General features: G+C 37.1%; 1 protein-coding gene across 2 annotated transcripts in view; it reads right to left on the bottom strand.

Moving 5' to 3' along the window:
• Positions 1-16,810, bottom strand: part of LOC126481542 (uncharacterized) — a 36,797-nt gene that overhangs the window by 16,432 nt on the left and 3,555 nt on the right. For both annotated transcript variants that reach the window (XM_050105369.1, XM_050105368.1), the window contains exon 3: positions 9,759-9,888. In XM_050105369.1, the coding sequence (XP_049961326.1) occupies positions 9,759-9,888 (130 nt within the window). The remainder of the gene's footprint in view (positions 1-9,758; positions 9,889-16,810) is intronic.

The following is a 16,810-nucleotide window of genomic DNA, read 5'->3' as shown; positions in this document are numbered from 1 at the left end:
ATGTTCATACTCTGAAGATATTTCCAGCCAAATAAAACACAATTATACCATAGGCTGTAAAAAAAGAAGTTATCTTGTTATGCTAGATATCAAAATATTTCTCAGAAAACTAACTTCACAGCACCGACAATCCCACACAACTATCACACTTTTTACACTCTTTTCATGCTTCAGAACGTCATTACTGGGTACTATAAATAAATTTGAGTTTGTATACTGTGCTAACAGATTTTTGGCATGTACATTTGTAGCAGGTCTGCTATCATCTCTACACTTAGGTGAAAATTCACGTGTTTTTATCATGGTGTGTTGAGTTCAGAATCAGAAGTTGTGCTCCTCGACCCTTTTATTTGTTTATGTGTCTGTCCCAACAGTTCCAAGATGCACCTCTGTAAGTCAAAACTGGAAATACCCAATGACTGAAACTTTCTCTAACATCCCACCACTCTGTGGTGGCAGTAGTATTATCTGTGTGACAGATAAATCTACTTTCAGGTGCTGTGACTGTAGGGGTTGCAGCAAACATGCAACATTGGCTCACTATGGGAAATAAATATACTTCCCAGTGGCTGTATTCATAGTTCATATCTTGCTACAGAAGCTTAGTATACTGATTCTCAAATACAATTGTAACCATACATTCTGAACCTTGATTTCTAACTGGAATTCCAATTGCTTGGTTTCCACATGCTATGTACTTTGTGGCAGTAGCTTGCCTGGCTTCTATCAGGCCACAACACAAAACTTTCCTTTTTACAAATTGGTGTTATGTTTTAAGAACTCAATTTAGTTCACCAAAAGTACTCTAGGCAATTTTTAATCTTAATTTTTTTCTGAATGTTCAGTCATCTTCAACTGTCATTACCGTATTTACTCGAATCTAAGCCGCACCTGAAAAATGAGATTCTAAATCAAGGAAAAAAAAATTTCCCGAATCTAAGCCGCTCCTGAAATTTGAGACTCGGAATTCAAGGTGAGAGAAAAGTTTTAGACCGCCCCTCCAAATTGAAAAACAGTGGTCCATTGTAACGTGAAACACAATTGAGGTCGAATGGATGAAGATACAGCTACAGTAGTTTGGTTCCAGTCGTAAGCTTAACAGTTAAAAAAAACTTTACCAGGTAGCCATTGCTGTGTGTCAGTATTAGGCAGGCAGGATTTAAATGACATAGCAGCAAACACTAAAGAATACATGGCATAATGTTTACATTCTTCTACCTTTTAATTTATTTACTGACGCAGAGGTTTTGGCGCCAGTATTTATCTTTGTGCCTGCAATGCATACCTGTGTAGCGCGACATATATTTGACGGCAGAAGTTAGTTGTGGCGACACCTACCAACATTTTTCAGAACTTCCGCTTACTTTGCACTCGATTCTAAGCCGCGGGCGGTTTTTTGGATTACAAAAACCGGAAAAAAAGTTCGGCTTAGATTCGAGTAAATACAGTAATATAAAAACCTATTTTCTGGTTCTGTCACTTCACAGTTAATTTATACTATTTAATTACAGTGTGTTGATTATGTATAATATTGGTCATACAGAACAGTCCCTATCTTTAACAAATGGTTCTGGTGCCCTGTATCTTTTTTTCTGGACAGCTAAACATTTCAAATTTTCATGTAGTATGCATCTGTTCACTATTTTTTTAACTAATTACCTGACCTGATAGGATCTTTTCTTCACAAAAACGGACAAATTTTTGTTTCGTTGCTTCAGTCATGTTGTACAGCGTACTCTGCAACATGATATCATGTGTTGCTGGTATACACCCTCTGCCTATGCCCACTCGTCTTATCTATGTAGTTACATTAAATTGTCAAAAATTGTCATTGTTAAAAATTATTTGGACAGATACAAACACACAAGTGGATCATATAGCACAGCTCACTGTTTTGAACTTAAAAAAAGAACTACATGAATTTTCAACTAAGTGTAGAGGCAGTGTGACAACTTTAGTGGTCAATACTGTACTAGTAGTGTAAACTGTATTTCATTTCATCAACAACTGATCCATCCAGCCACAAGAATTTCAAACAGATTTGTTAACATGTTGGGTTTTATCATTCAGAAACATGGACAAGCCATGTCAAGTGCCCTGGGGTCCTAGCTCAACACTGTTATACCCCAGCAATAACAATGGATTTTCCATAACATTTACTACCTGTGGGAGTGCGGGGGGTGGGTACTTCATGACTACCATGGAAAAAAAATCATTAATTGTTCTTAACTTTTACAGGCAACATACTTTTTAAATATGTACTGAGGTGTAAGGAGGGTCCAGAGCCTGAAAATATCTTTTACAACAATCTTAGCAATATCAATGCATTTTTGGTAATGTGTACTACCATGGGCCAGTACTTTATAACATCAAAAAAATTTTTAAAAATACAAATTTTATTAACTGTCATTGACCTTTATTCACAACATACTTTATGACGATATGTTTATGTGTAAGGAGGATCCTGAACCAGGAAACTTGAATATGACATTTGTTGTGAAAAGTAACGTCCACTACTAAGGCAAATTTGTGTTAAATTTTACAGAAAAATTTAAAACAATCATGGAATCTAGTAGGAGACATCACTAATAATTTTTTCCAAATTTTAAAATATAAGGTACAGGACTAGAATACAATATTCTGAAAAGGTGGGCATAAAGTACCCTCTCTTGGTACTGCAAGGGTTAATTTTATTCAGATCTGTACAGAATGTACTGACGGGACCTGCACAAATTCTGCCAACATTCAGCTTCATCAGTAACGTTGTGTACAATCTTGAGCCATTTTCACAAGGGCCACTTCCTACGGAAATGGAAATGTACAAACAAATCATCAAGTTTGTCACGCCATTCCTCTTGACCTGAAAGAGTACATATCTTGTTCCCAGTGTCTTTCATTCAGTACCTATTTCTCGTTATAATTTGGGAAAAATTTGTGATGAGACAATTTTGCAGCATGTTTGACGCGATGTTGCTTTCTGATAATCATTTATTTTATTTGTGAATCCTGTGCAAAAAAGTTGCCAGGATGGCAAGTCAGAGGATTGATGCTCTCATTAAACCAGAAGGAATGGCTGGGAAAACTTGATGATCTTTTTCTACCCATTTCCAGTCCTGAAAAAGTGACCTTTGCAAAAACAGCTCTATAGTTGAGTTGCCGTAAGTTGATCCCTGACTGTTGCAGTGGCCTGGGCGCAGCAGCTTCCCACAACTACCTCAACCAATTACACAACATATTTTGTGAAAATCTCCAGGACAATGCCCAATCTCATCGCAGCACTGTCGCCAGTTACTGTTTTCACATTCAGCTGTCAGCCCTTCACAGTTGAAAGCTGGCAACATCACTGCGAGCCGTCAAGGATCTTCTTACATATCAAATACAGTATTTACACCATGTTACAGATGGAGCTGAAAGTCGGCAGAAGCCCCACACTAGTCACTTACAAACACTCTGTACAACATCCAATAAAAATGTAGGTAGTTGAGACAGCAGCATCTTCCACACTGTATCACTTGAGACAAATGACCCACTTGAAGTGCCTTGGATTTAGTGAATTCTGGTGTGAAAAGTACAGAGCATTTGACTTTCTACAGCTTAGTCTTTCTGGTAAAAGTTCATCATTGAGAAAAATGTAGTAGCATTTTTGCCTGCCAACACAAACACCAGTTATGGAGAGAGGAAAACAAATAACAAAAATAATTTACTTTTAAAAACAAAAGAGAGTGCAAATAAATTAGTATGTGCAGAACCCCCTACTCATCTTGTACACATTCTTATCTAGACAGCTGCAGACTGCTTACTCATTAACATACAGAAGATAATTGGGAAAATCTACCAACATTTTCATATTTGTGCTGCACACGTTGAGAAACTAAAACTCATTCCTGAATGATAATAAAAGAAGACTGAGAATAGCAAAGAAAAAGCAGAAATTCTGAACCTGGTTTTCAAATGTTCATTTACAAATGAAAACACAGGGGGTTTTCCCGACTTAACTCACACACCACTGCAAAGATGAGTGATAGAAATTTTAGTGTCAGTGGTGTTGAGAAACAGAAGAAGTTGCAAAAACTGAAAAAAACTCCACAGCCCAATGGAATCCGTATCAGATTCTATGCCCAATTTGCAAATAAGTTAGACCCTTTTTTATGTATAATCTTTCATAGATCCATTGGGGGGAAAAAAAACATGCCCAGTATCTGACGAAGCAAGCTGCGATATTTTTACTTCCCCTCTTGTTTTTCCATCTGTCTTCTTAAAATTCATTTTTTCATTTCATAAAAAAAGAAATGTTGGCATTCAGTTTTAAAGAATATAACACCAGATCTAATTTTATGATTAGTTTTGTGTATGTCATCAATTTCCTAATTTATTTTGACTTTCCTAGTTAATACTTTTGTTAAAGGGTGAAATCAGCAATTGTTTCATAACTTAAATTTTATTGTAGGCCGACAAACAAATATAAATTCTGTACTAATTATAAACATTTGTAGGAACAACTATTAGTATTCTTAAAATATCTATTTGGCTCTATTCAAAACCATGTTAGCAAAGCCAGCTCTTAACTAATTCCAAAGTAATTACCAGTTTTTTCAAAAGTATTGTTTGCATAACTATATCAATTAATTTCATGATTTAAACAAATAATTAGAGTAGAAGAAAATGTCAAAAAGAAGGAAGTTCTCAATGCATTCAGTTAATTGAATGGGATAAGTTTAAATTGTAATTTCTGTAAATTAAACATCAAACAATGTGTAGTTTCAGTGCCTATTATTGTGAGGATATATAAGGGCCCAATTTTTGGTCCCGAGACAGTCGTCCATGGGCAAATTTCAGACAAGAAAACTGTGTTGGTTAGAGCAACAACAATGCATCAACTTAGCTGTGATATAAGTGTTACACCAATAGGCCATGTATTAAATCAATGACAGTGTCTGGTCAACTTATTTGAAAGACTGTGAAATGTGTGGTTAGGTTTTTAATGCTCGTCGATGTTTAACAGTAAACTATTGTAGCAGTATGTTGATGTTTGTCTGCAAACTATTAATGAGGCTTATCGAAAGTTAAACAATAGTGCACTGGCCATATAATTGTGTATTATTGGGGGGGTTGTGAACAGCAACTGTGAAACGCAAGTGTGCACCTGTTAGCTACATCATTTACATTAGTCAGTGTTGTACTTCCACCCCCTATTTTTCAGCCAATGTAGCAACACAGTAAGTCGACACCAAGGAGAATCAATGAGGAAATGAAGCCGGCGAACATCACAAGTAGTTGGAAGAAAGCACAGGCCACACCAGTCTAAAAGAAGGGTAACAGAAGTGATCCACAAAATTACCACCCTATATCCTTGACATCCATTTGTTGTAATATATATGCTGGTTGGCACGGAGGAGGTCATTCTCTTCACAAAATCCAAAAATATCATATCTCTTTACTACATTATCAACAAGACAAAACTGGAATCGGTCAACTCATACAAATACGTGGGCATAACACTTTGTTGAGATATGATACGGTACAATCATGTAGGCTCAGTTATAGGTTTAGCAGGTTGTAGACTTCAGTTTATTGGTAGAATACTAAAGAAATACAGTCAGTCTACAAAGGAGGTTGCTTACAAATCACTGTTGCGACCAATCCTAGAATATTGTTCAAATGTGTTGGACCTGTACCAAACAGAACTAACAGGGGATGCTGAACATATACAGAGAGGTGTAGCATGAATGGTCACACATTTGTTTGGTCCATGGGAGTATCTTACAGAGATGCTGAAAACACTGAACTGGCAGACACTTGATTATAGACGCAAACTGTCCTGAGAAGGCCTACTAACAAAGTTTCAAGAGCAAGATCTAAATGATGATTCTAGGAATACACTACAGTATGCTAAATATTACCTCCATAAAGACTGAAGACAAGGTTAGAGTAATTACAGCACAAAAGCATTTAAACACTCATTCTTTGCACACTCCATATGTGAATGGAGCAGGAAAAAGCCCTAATAACTGGTACCACAGGATGGACACACTGCCACGCACTTCACTTCATGGCAGTCCCAGAGTATGGATGTAGATGTAGGAAAGAGAATCTGGAAGATGGCAGACAGGTGAATCACTTAAGTATCAAGTCATGTTGATTTCTGATCTTTAGATAAATTTCCTTTCTTTATACTTTTAATCATTCTATGTACTTGATCTTGCATCATTTACAAAGTGCAGAGGCAGTTTATCGAACTGAAAATAATAATATGGTTTAGGATTATGTGTGGGTGACTGTGTACTATATTTAAAGCATTGGTCATAATAGCTCACTGATACAAAAATAGTGAGCACTTTTTAATGTCTGTAGACAACATTCAACATAATTCTATTTATTAAACATCATTTTGCATTATCCATAGACATTAAGCTGTGGTCTGTCTGCGAATGTAACTTCTATGTTACGATGTATTTATTAATAAAATTCTGGCTTTAGTCAAGTTAGAAAATTAAAATACTGTGACTGAAGATAGAATTATTATTAACAAATGTATCTCTAACCTAGCATTTTACATATTATGTAATGGTACAAGAGATTTTTTTTTTACATGTTCTGTTCCACTGTGGTCTTTCACGTGCAATTATAAACATTTTTCCTGGTTTATGAAGAAGCACTTTATTATTCATAAAATGAACACACATTTAAGACTTGTGACAGCACTAACCCAGATACCTGTAATGTTAGCAAAAATTGCGGTTTCCTTCAGTGTTTGCAAAAGCACATGGTACATAATACAGTGCTCAATATTTGCAGTATGGTTACAATGTGACCATTAGATTTTTTTTTTTCCAGGCACGAGAGCCAAAAATGAATCTTTCACTTTTTGCAAGTGGTCACTTTTACAAATTATGGCAACTGAGCACTGTTTCAGACTTTCAAATGTGTTTGTCTCACATTTTTTCCAAATGTATTTTGTGTGTCCTAGAACTGCTTCTTTCCATTTGATTGGTGTTGTTTGATGAGGCACATTAAGTTCTCCTTCTAACATGCTATTCCATATTTACTAGACAATGTCTGAGAGTGTGTTGAGAGAAACTAGAGGCAAACAAATGTGGCATCAAGAATTCCGGCCAGCCAAGAACGTGCCCTAGTGTGGTCTTATTGGTATTGGAAACAAAAACTTTACAAAAAGAATGTTAGCTTAGCCAAGTGCTTTCTTCAGTCTGAATATCTGCAATATGGTTTAATAAGGCATGAGGATGTGCATAAGCGAAAGCCATTGTGTCTTCCATGCAAGCCTGGTTCACCAACTCAGTCAATGGTGTCAAATAAACTTTAAGAGCTTTGGAAAGTAATCCTTTTTATTTAGTGCTAAAACAATGGATATACTTTGAGTGGAGTCAGTAAAAGGTATTTCCATTTCTAGCAAAGCATTGCATGTTTCATGTGTGTCATAACACCATATATTGGCAAAGTTCTATGGACTACACCAGTTACTGACATTGCAGTATTGACTTAAAAATAATAATAATAAAAAAGACATGATCAGAAAGAATCTGCTATAAGATCTGACTTTATTCAATGACTTGTTTCTACAACTTTATCATCATCTAGGTGTAGGTAACTGAATGATGTTCGCTAACTATGGAAATCATTATTGCCATTTTGAACCAGGAATCAAAAACATTATGAGAATTTGGATATGTACCTGTTTAATTGGCACAGTGTATGATATCTATGAACTTTGCAATAAACAAGTTCATCTTAAAAAAAAATCAGTAAAGTTTCAAGATGAACTTGTTTACTGTGATCTGTACCAATTTTACGTAACAAGCCAGTCATATAACTGCATATCCAAAACTTTATAATTTTCAATTATTCATGTCATATACTGTAGCTTCCTGGAAGTCATGTCTTACTTTTTCATATATTCAGAAGCTGCTGAGCACCACCTACACAAAAATATGAAAATAACAATCTTATATTTGATATCCAGTATAGTTATGTCAATATGACAAGTGCCATTACTTTGTAATGTCATTTCACAAGTCATATCTGTTTATAAAAATTGGCCCACTGATGTACTACTATTGATGTATATACATTTTTGATGGTCAATACCTGTGACACCAAGAAAGCATGTGCTTGTGCATTGTCTTGCTGAAGAATGGCGTCTGGGATGTTGTGCAGAGAAGGGTATGGCTAAAAGTCACAAGAACACTGGTCACGGTGCCCTGGACACGCACCTGCAATGATTCGTGGTTGTACCCAATAGCACCCCACACAATAAGACCTTGAGTTGGCACAGTATGTCTTGTGCAAATGCAGTCACTGTGATGCTACTCTTCCTGTCTGCAGTGAACCAAAATACGGCCATCGTTTTCAAAGAAACAGAACCTGGATTCAACCGAAAACACTGCCTGATACCATTTCTGTCCCCAGTGATATTATTCCATACACCACTGCTGTCTAGTATGTTTCTGCACATTCGTCAAAGGTAGGCAGAGAAGTGGACGACACTCAATAGCCATACCATAATAAATGTTGACAGATTGTCAACCCTGATAGGGTACAATGTGTTACACTGTTCCACTGTTGCACCAGAGCTGAGGAGGACACAGATCTATCCTGCAATGCCATTTGGATGATATATTGATCTTCTCCAGGTAGGGAGCGGGGGGGGGGGGATGAGGGGGGGGGGAGAAGGGCGGGGTGGTCTGGGTGGTGCAGCCTTCCACAAACCCATTCTCGCATACCCACTGCACTGCTGAAACATTTCATCACACATGAGGAGTGATATCTCAGATGGAGGCATCACATTCTCTCATGCCAATAATGCGCTCTCTTTCCAAGTCACTGATTTAACGGTACAATTCGCGCATACATCAGTGAGGCATCCTGCACATCTGCTCAAGTCACACTGGTCCTTTACCTTCAGGTTATAGCAACAACAAAACCCATGTACACATTTCACCGGTAGTTGTTGTTACACTGCATATCAATGTTGACATAGAACCCATGGGCTGACATGGTTCAAATGTTAATCATTTCTGCAGAACATATTAATGTACAAATCTTGTGATTTGAATGTCCTATCCCTAGTCATTTAAGACGTTCTGTTTTTTTCTAAAAATGAGTATATTTTTAATAGAACAAAAAGAATGATGATGATGTTCTCATCGTTTTACTAACACATGACCTCTATCATTTCTGGTACCATACGAAATGTTTTCTTATGAAGAATTGTTATTTTGTTTCCTCCTTCATTACTGTTGTGTAGTACAATTTGCATGCATTTGTCAGTTCGTGTCTCCTCCTAGACATCACCTACTTCTTCCTCAGAATGTGACCACTTTGGTGCAAATGTGAGAACATTGGGAGAAATGGACTGAGGGAACTCAGGCAATGGCTTCGGACGGTGGGGCATACCCAGTTGCTTTGTGTCACCACCTTAGTGCACTTGGGTCAGCTAAACAATAATGTGTACATTAGAAACTCAACTGCTTCTAGTATTTCATATTTAGAAAAAATAATTTTCAGACCTTTAGAACCACAGAATCAATGAGAGGTTGAAAGAGTTATTAAACAAACACAAAATGTAATACAGTGGTATTGTCAGAAATGTAGAAAAAGAGACAAAGAGTAATTATAATATGGATACTCATCCGTTGTCAACCATAATCATTAGCTGTATTCAGCAAGTTTTTTTTTGTATCAACTGTACATGGAAATAACTGTGTTACATTAGAACTTTGCTTTGAGACAAAGTTACTTACCTCTGAAACAATAACAAATGATTTTATTTTTAGTTTCTCTGGTCTCAGTTCCAGAATGCAAGGCTGTAAGTCATCTTTAGCTGAGAGATGTACGCAAGTCTCTAAGCTTACAACACTTTCCAGATCCTTCCTGCAAACACAATTCACAACATTGACACAATGGTTAGTTTCATCTCTTTCTCACATTCTTAAAATTCTGTTGTCACTGTACTTATTTTAGCCTTTAGTTTACTGAAAATTTGATGCATTTCAAAAATCATGTTCAAGCAGTTAATTTTATTTAAAGAAAATAACCACTGCCTCCATCAGGTGCAAAATCGACATTTAATTCTGAGTAACGTGACAGGAGTCAGAATGAACTACAAATGTAAACATGTTGGACTATTACATCTCAGTTTTGTTTATTATTTAATTATGGTTTACCTATGTTTCATAGTTCCTGAGGGAACTGTATCAATCAGTTTCAATAAATGTCCACAATTTCAACATAAGGGGCACATCAAGGTGATTAAACACACAAAAAATAATGCATTATATGCTAAATCACACTTCTTTATTAAGTTTATAATAAGAGAGCCCATTTACATAATCATAATATAAACCAACAAAAACAAAAGGTCAGAACTGCATTCAACAGCTCTTTGAGTGCTAATATTTTAAAAATTGGATTGGAAACATACAAGATGGTGGTTCTAGTAGTATGTATTAAACTTTGCTATGCAATTTTAGAGGTGGTGCTAATAAGAATTAGTGGGAAATGATTTTGTACAGATATTTCAACACCAATTTCATCTTGACGAGCTCTGATAGAGGGCACCTCGAGTTATTGATACCCAGCATGGTTTAATTGCCACAGTAACATTCCCAACAAGAATAAGACAACACGCAACTGTGATTGATAATTTATTTCTAAATACAACTGTCTTTCATAAAACAGATGTGAGCTGCATAATAAATTGTCTACACGACCGTGAAGGTCTAATACCAACAATAAAGTATCTCTATAAATCATGTTCAACTGAGAATGGAAAATTTAAATTTCCAAGAACTGTAAATGTTTGCACTATTGAAGGAGAATTTGCAGGGCGAAAAATGGGAAGTAAATTATAGAACCCACATCAGATGTAATTGAATTATTTCCAAAAATATGTGTACTACTCAATGATTCCAGTTTGGCTCTGCAATGGACCAAAGACAAACACAAATGGAGACATAGTGTATTTAACATTTGGGATTGAGGAATATTATGCCAGGAAGAATTCACAAAAAGCCGTTTGGCAAATTCTTCAGTATCACCAAAAACATAAAAACCATGTACCATCACAACAAATTCAAAATTCCAACAATGTAGAAAAGGCAATTTGGAGTGTGATTAGGCATGAAAGAAACAAACTAACCAACCCACTGACAACAGTTTTCGTGAGGGAGGGAGGGAGGGAGGGAGGGAGGGAGGGAGGGAGGGAGGGAGGGAGGGAGGGAGGGAGGGAGGGAGAATGTTCATATCCAGTGATTGACCACCAAATTAAGTGAAGTCTTCATAACAGAAGCTCAAAATAAAGGGATGAAAAAAATGAACTATTAAAGTATATCCACTACACTTAGATCAATATGGTGTAAAGATAAAAATTATACCTAACTAGATGAGGTTTGTCTGCCTCAACTTTTTATAAAAGGGTGCTACAACTGCATAATTAAGCCAGGAAATAAATATGCCTTTAGTCATTGACTGTTTGCAATGCTAGCTGACAGTGGAAGATTTTGCAATACTGTCGATTAGAGCCAATTATTCATTACAGTGTACTCTCCAAGTTGCACACATATCTACAACTATAACTGCATGTCTCATTTGGCGTGTGCAGGAGAGAACACTGTAAGTGAATGAGCAGGTCTGTTAGACTTCCTTATTTACTTAAATCCATGATGAAATACATTTTCTCTAAATCATCTGCAAAACCTACTTAATAATGATCTCAGGAGGATGAACTGTACTCAATGATGCATATAACAAGGATTTTATAAGCTACTTTCCTTTGTAGGTGAGTCACAATTCCATAGAATTCTCTCAGTGAATTTTAATTTGGCATTCATCTATCTTACCAGTTTAAATAACTCCAGAAAGACAGATTGCTATGTATACAGCATTTATAATTGTTAGTAAATAATGATTATATTGAACACCCTAACTGATACTAATTTAACCACCTTAGCTGTATTATCACAAATTTATCATGCTATAACCGGTTTCCTTCTTAGAACATTTTCAGGTTGTCAAGCTGTGCTAAAGTCATGATGTGAACAGTCTGGTTGTCATGTGTACTGTGAAAGACCAGATCCAGAAATAATTACCACAAATCTTCTGCTGACTGCCTGGTGGAAGAATGGGGAGCAGGCCTGACATGCTGCTTACAAGTGCCTGGTCACCATACCTCCACCAGCTAGTCATGAGAATGTTTGTGACCATTGTTCCTGAATTTGGTCTTTCACATTACATATGACATCCAGACTATTTATGTCATAACTTTAGCACAACTTGGCAACCTGAAGATGTTCTAAGAACGAAATTGGTCACTGCACAACAAATGTGTAATAATACATCTAAGATGATGTTCATTAATAATTAAAATAATTGTTAACTAATTAAAAATTTATGTCTTTCTGCAGTTTTGTGTGTAATATGTTATGCCTGATTAACCTGATACCCTACTGACCACCACTGCACTAACTGTCAATCCTTTGTAGGTCTTCCCATATCCAGCTACAATTTTCTGGCAGTGTGACCTTCTCTCACACAACAGCATCATATATGAACAGTCTCAAATAGCTTCCAACATTATCCATCAGATAAGTAACACATATTGTTCTTTACCACAGTGTTAGAGTACAGCAGTTTCTACATTGATATCTGATGATTTCTCCCTACTAATATCTGTATACCAAGTTTACATCCATAGCTACATTTGTATCTTATGGCTTTTTCCCATTAAGATCAACACGCCAAGTTCTATCTGTACGGAAGTACTCAGTGTTATCACAAATGTGCTCCAACATTCTGTAATCTTGTATTTTGTATACTAGATGGCACTGTTTTAACTATACGTAACGCATCCCAGAAGCCAAATCTCACACCACTGTCAGGTGCCTTCTGAATCTCACCGATGTAAAGACTGAGCCATATTTTGCAGAATCCCTGTACATGGAATCCATGTTGATTGTAACACTCACCCAAAAAATTAAAATACACAAGCACAATACACAATTCTACAACAACCTGACATCTGTAAAATAAGGCTATGGATATTAACATCTAACAACCCTACTTGAACACATGAATAACCAGTGCCCCCCCCCCCCCCCCCCCCCCGGTTGTGATTTTTTTTTTTACTTCGAATGTGTCAATGCTCTTGTGACCTATGATAAATTGTAGCAAGGAGAGAAATGTCTTATCATACAGGACTTTACAAATTCCCCATCAACTCATCACATTTCTTCTGTTTAGATGTCTCCTCATTGCGCCAAAATCTTATCTATCGAAAACACGCTATAACATGGTTGTGAATCAAACAGTGATCTGGAAAGTGTACAGCAAATATCTATATTTCCGTCAATGATCAAAAAAATGTTAGATCATCAGACTACCAGCTTTGGTCAGCAATGACCATCTTCAGATCTGTTTTGGTGGTGGTGGTGGTTGTTAGTGTTTAACGTCCCGTCGACAACGAGGTCATTAGAGACGGAGCGCAAGCTCGGGTTAGGGAAGGATTGGGAAGGAAATCGGCCATGCCCTTTCAAAGGAACCATCCCGCCATTTGCCTGAAACGATTTAGGGAAATCACGGAAAACCTAAATCAGGATGGCCGGAGACGGGATTGAAGCGTCGTCCTCCCGAATGGATCTGTTTTGAAAACATATCCTAATTGAGCCATAGTTGCATCGTCAAAAGATAAACAAAACACTGAGCTGATTTTGTGTTTATCTTTTGACAATTCCATTATGGCACCATTATATTAAAACATGTTTTTAAAACAGATCTGAAGATGGCCACTACTGACTGAACCAAGTACTATGCGGTCCCAACATTTTGTGATCTTAGAAAGAAAACGTGAAAACTTATTACTCTTGCTAACAGCTGTGAATGCAGAATCTCTTCACCCACAAATTATCTATAGTGAGTGCAATGGAATGTGTGTATAATTTGCACAAACTAACTCAAAGAACTCAAAAGTCGGCAAAAATTAACTGTATTAACCCAATGAAAACACCTTTTTACTTCATTTCACAAAATAAGTTTTTGTTTAGTTAATACAATGTACAGTGTTTTGTCAAGAAACTACAGCTGACTCTCTTCAAATAATTACAAATAAATAAATCGGCTTCCAGCTGTTTCATCAACCCATTTTCCAGCTTTAATGATACTTACAGAAATGAAATTCGATCAAACCGTATTATGAGTTAAATGTTCTGGTGATCTCAAGTGGTGTAGAGTGTTTTCAGGTGGTCATACTGAAGTTCACAATGAGATAAGAAGAGCAAGACCAGCAATTCCTGAAGAGACAATCGCAAAGCTTCAAAAAATTGTGCAACAAGCACAGCAGATCACTCTCGATGAACTCTGCAATGTTGTTCCTGAGGTTTCTCAAAGCACCATTCATCCCACTTTTACTGAAGTGTTGAAATTTTGGAAGGTGTGAACAAGATAGTTCCAAGAATTTTGATAAAAGACCACAAGTGGCAACATGCTGAAACCTGACACCAACTTCTTCCATGTTATGCAGATGAAATGGGCAGCCTTTTGGATTCAACAGTCATGGGCAATGAAATCTGAGCATTCCACTTCACAACTGAGGCCAAACAACAATCACGTGATTGGCAGCATTCTGATTCACCCAAGCTAAGAAAATTCAAAAGGACACAGTATGCCTCTAAAGTTATGGCAATTGTATTTTGGGACCAAAATGGGATATTGTTGATTGACTTCATGGTTCTCAGGACAACAATAAATGCCAACAGGTATTGTTGAATATAAAAAGCACTCAGATGGGCAATTTAGACCAGAAGAAGAGGAATGTTGAGCAATGGTGTAAGCTTCTCCACAACAATGCTCACCCGGACATCGCCTGTCAAACACAGATTTTCTGCATCTGTTTGGATGGATCACCACCACCACCACCACCACCCACCACCATCACCACCACCACCCCCCATCCACCCTATAGTTCAGACTTCGTGTCCAGTGACTACCACTTGTTTCTCAAGTTGAAGGAACACTTGGCAGCTGTTCCTGAGGTTTCTTCAATGATGATGACAAGGTGAAAGATGAGGCCCAATGCTTCTTCAATAACTTGATGGCTGACTAGTATGACATGAACATAAAACAAATGCTACAGTGTTTACAAAAATGCATCCATTGAAATGGCGATTACACGGAAAAACAGAAAATGTTCAAGCTTCAAAACCATGTACAATTTATTGTAAATAAATGTTTCTTTATATTTAATGTTAGACCTCACTTTTGGAATCACAAAAAAAGTTTGGCAGCCAGACACTGTGGTCATGTGTGTGAGAGTTGCGTCTGCTTGAGTGTGTGTATGTTTTCCGTTCTGATGAAGGCTTGTTTGGCCAAAAGCTTTGTTTGACAGTCTTTTTGTTGTGTCTATATGTGACTCAGCATCTCCATTATATGGTGAGTAGCAACTATCCTTTTCATGATATTGTAAAATGTTATAAATTTACCATGTGGTGCTGAAAATGTTTTTTGCACTGTTCTGAATTTGTAACATGACAATAATGAGGCACATACAAACAAATGGCAACGTAACACCAAGTCAATGATGATGATGACATTTAAAAGTGGTCAAATCAAGAGCTAGTTGAATGCAAGTCTCTTTTTGCACATTACTATTTCTGTCAAATTCCAAAATAAGGACCTCTGTTGCCAGAATCCCCTGTATTTTATGACCATATGCATACTACACCAACAAGTGACACAGACAAACCTGTATTCATGGAAAATGAACTATCTCAGTTAGTGGTGACAATAGCTGCTATAAAACTTTGAACATAAATTAGATAAATAACATTCAGAGGTAACTGATGCTGTATCTTTCTCCGGTTTCTGTGCTACTTTTGCATCAACTGAACAAAATGATTATGTATTGTGCCTGGAGTAGCGCATAAATCAACTATTTCTATATGGGTGTCCTCTTGCAGTAAATTTATACGGGTACTAAATACATTCCACCGCACATTCCCGCAAGTTTAAACATTCAAGCTATAACAACAAACGAAGCTAATACTTTTCAAAACTTCAGTGAAGCATACATTGCAGTGAATACTGTAGTTGTGACAAGTTAAAACTGTGCGCCACACCAGGACTTGAACCCATATTCCCGTCTTCCTCGCAGCTGCTACTCTTTATTAATTAAAATACACTCATAGCATAGGTTTTGCTTCATGTACCATGTGCAAAATATGATAATTAATGAACAAATTAACCTCTTCCCTGATTATTTATTGCTTTACATCTCTCGTGTCTGTACATATAAAATCTAATAATATTCTGTGACGTATATACACAGACTGAAGAGAGAAATAAAAATTTGTGCCACGGACAGGATTCGAAACCAGATCTCCTGCTCACTAGGCAGATGCTCTAACCCCTATAACACCCTGGCAGAGTGGCTTTGCACAACTTCACGGACAACCCTAACAAGCCTCCCTCCTCAATCCAAATTCCCATCTACATCTACATTCTACATTTATTCTCCGCAAGCCACCCAACGGTGTGTGGCGTAGGGCACTTTACGTGCCACTGTCATTACCTCCCTTTCCTGTTCCAGTCGCGTATGGTTCGCGGGAAGAACGACTGTCTGAAAGCCTCCGTGCGCGCTCGAATCTCTCTAATTTTACATTCGTGATCTCCTCGGGAGGTGTAAATAGGGGGAAGCAATATATTTGATACCTCATCCAGAAACGCACCCTCTCAAAAACCTGCGAGCAAGCTACACCGCGATGCAGAGCGCCTCTCTTGCAGAGTCTGCCACTTGAGTTTGTTA

This window comes from Schistocerca serialis, chromosome 5 (assembly GCF_023864345.2).
Source record: "Schistocerca serialis cubense isolate TAMUIC-IGC-003099 chromosome 5, iqSchSeri2.2, whole genome shotgun sequence".
In the NCBI taxonomy this organism is placed as follows: domain Eukaryota; kingdom Metazoa; phylum Arthropoda; class Insecta; order Orthoptera; family Acrididae; genus Schistocerca; species Schistocerca serialis.
This window is presented reverse-complemented; position numbering and strand designations above follow the sequence as displayed.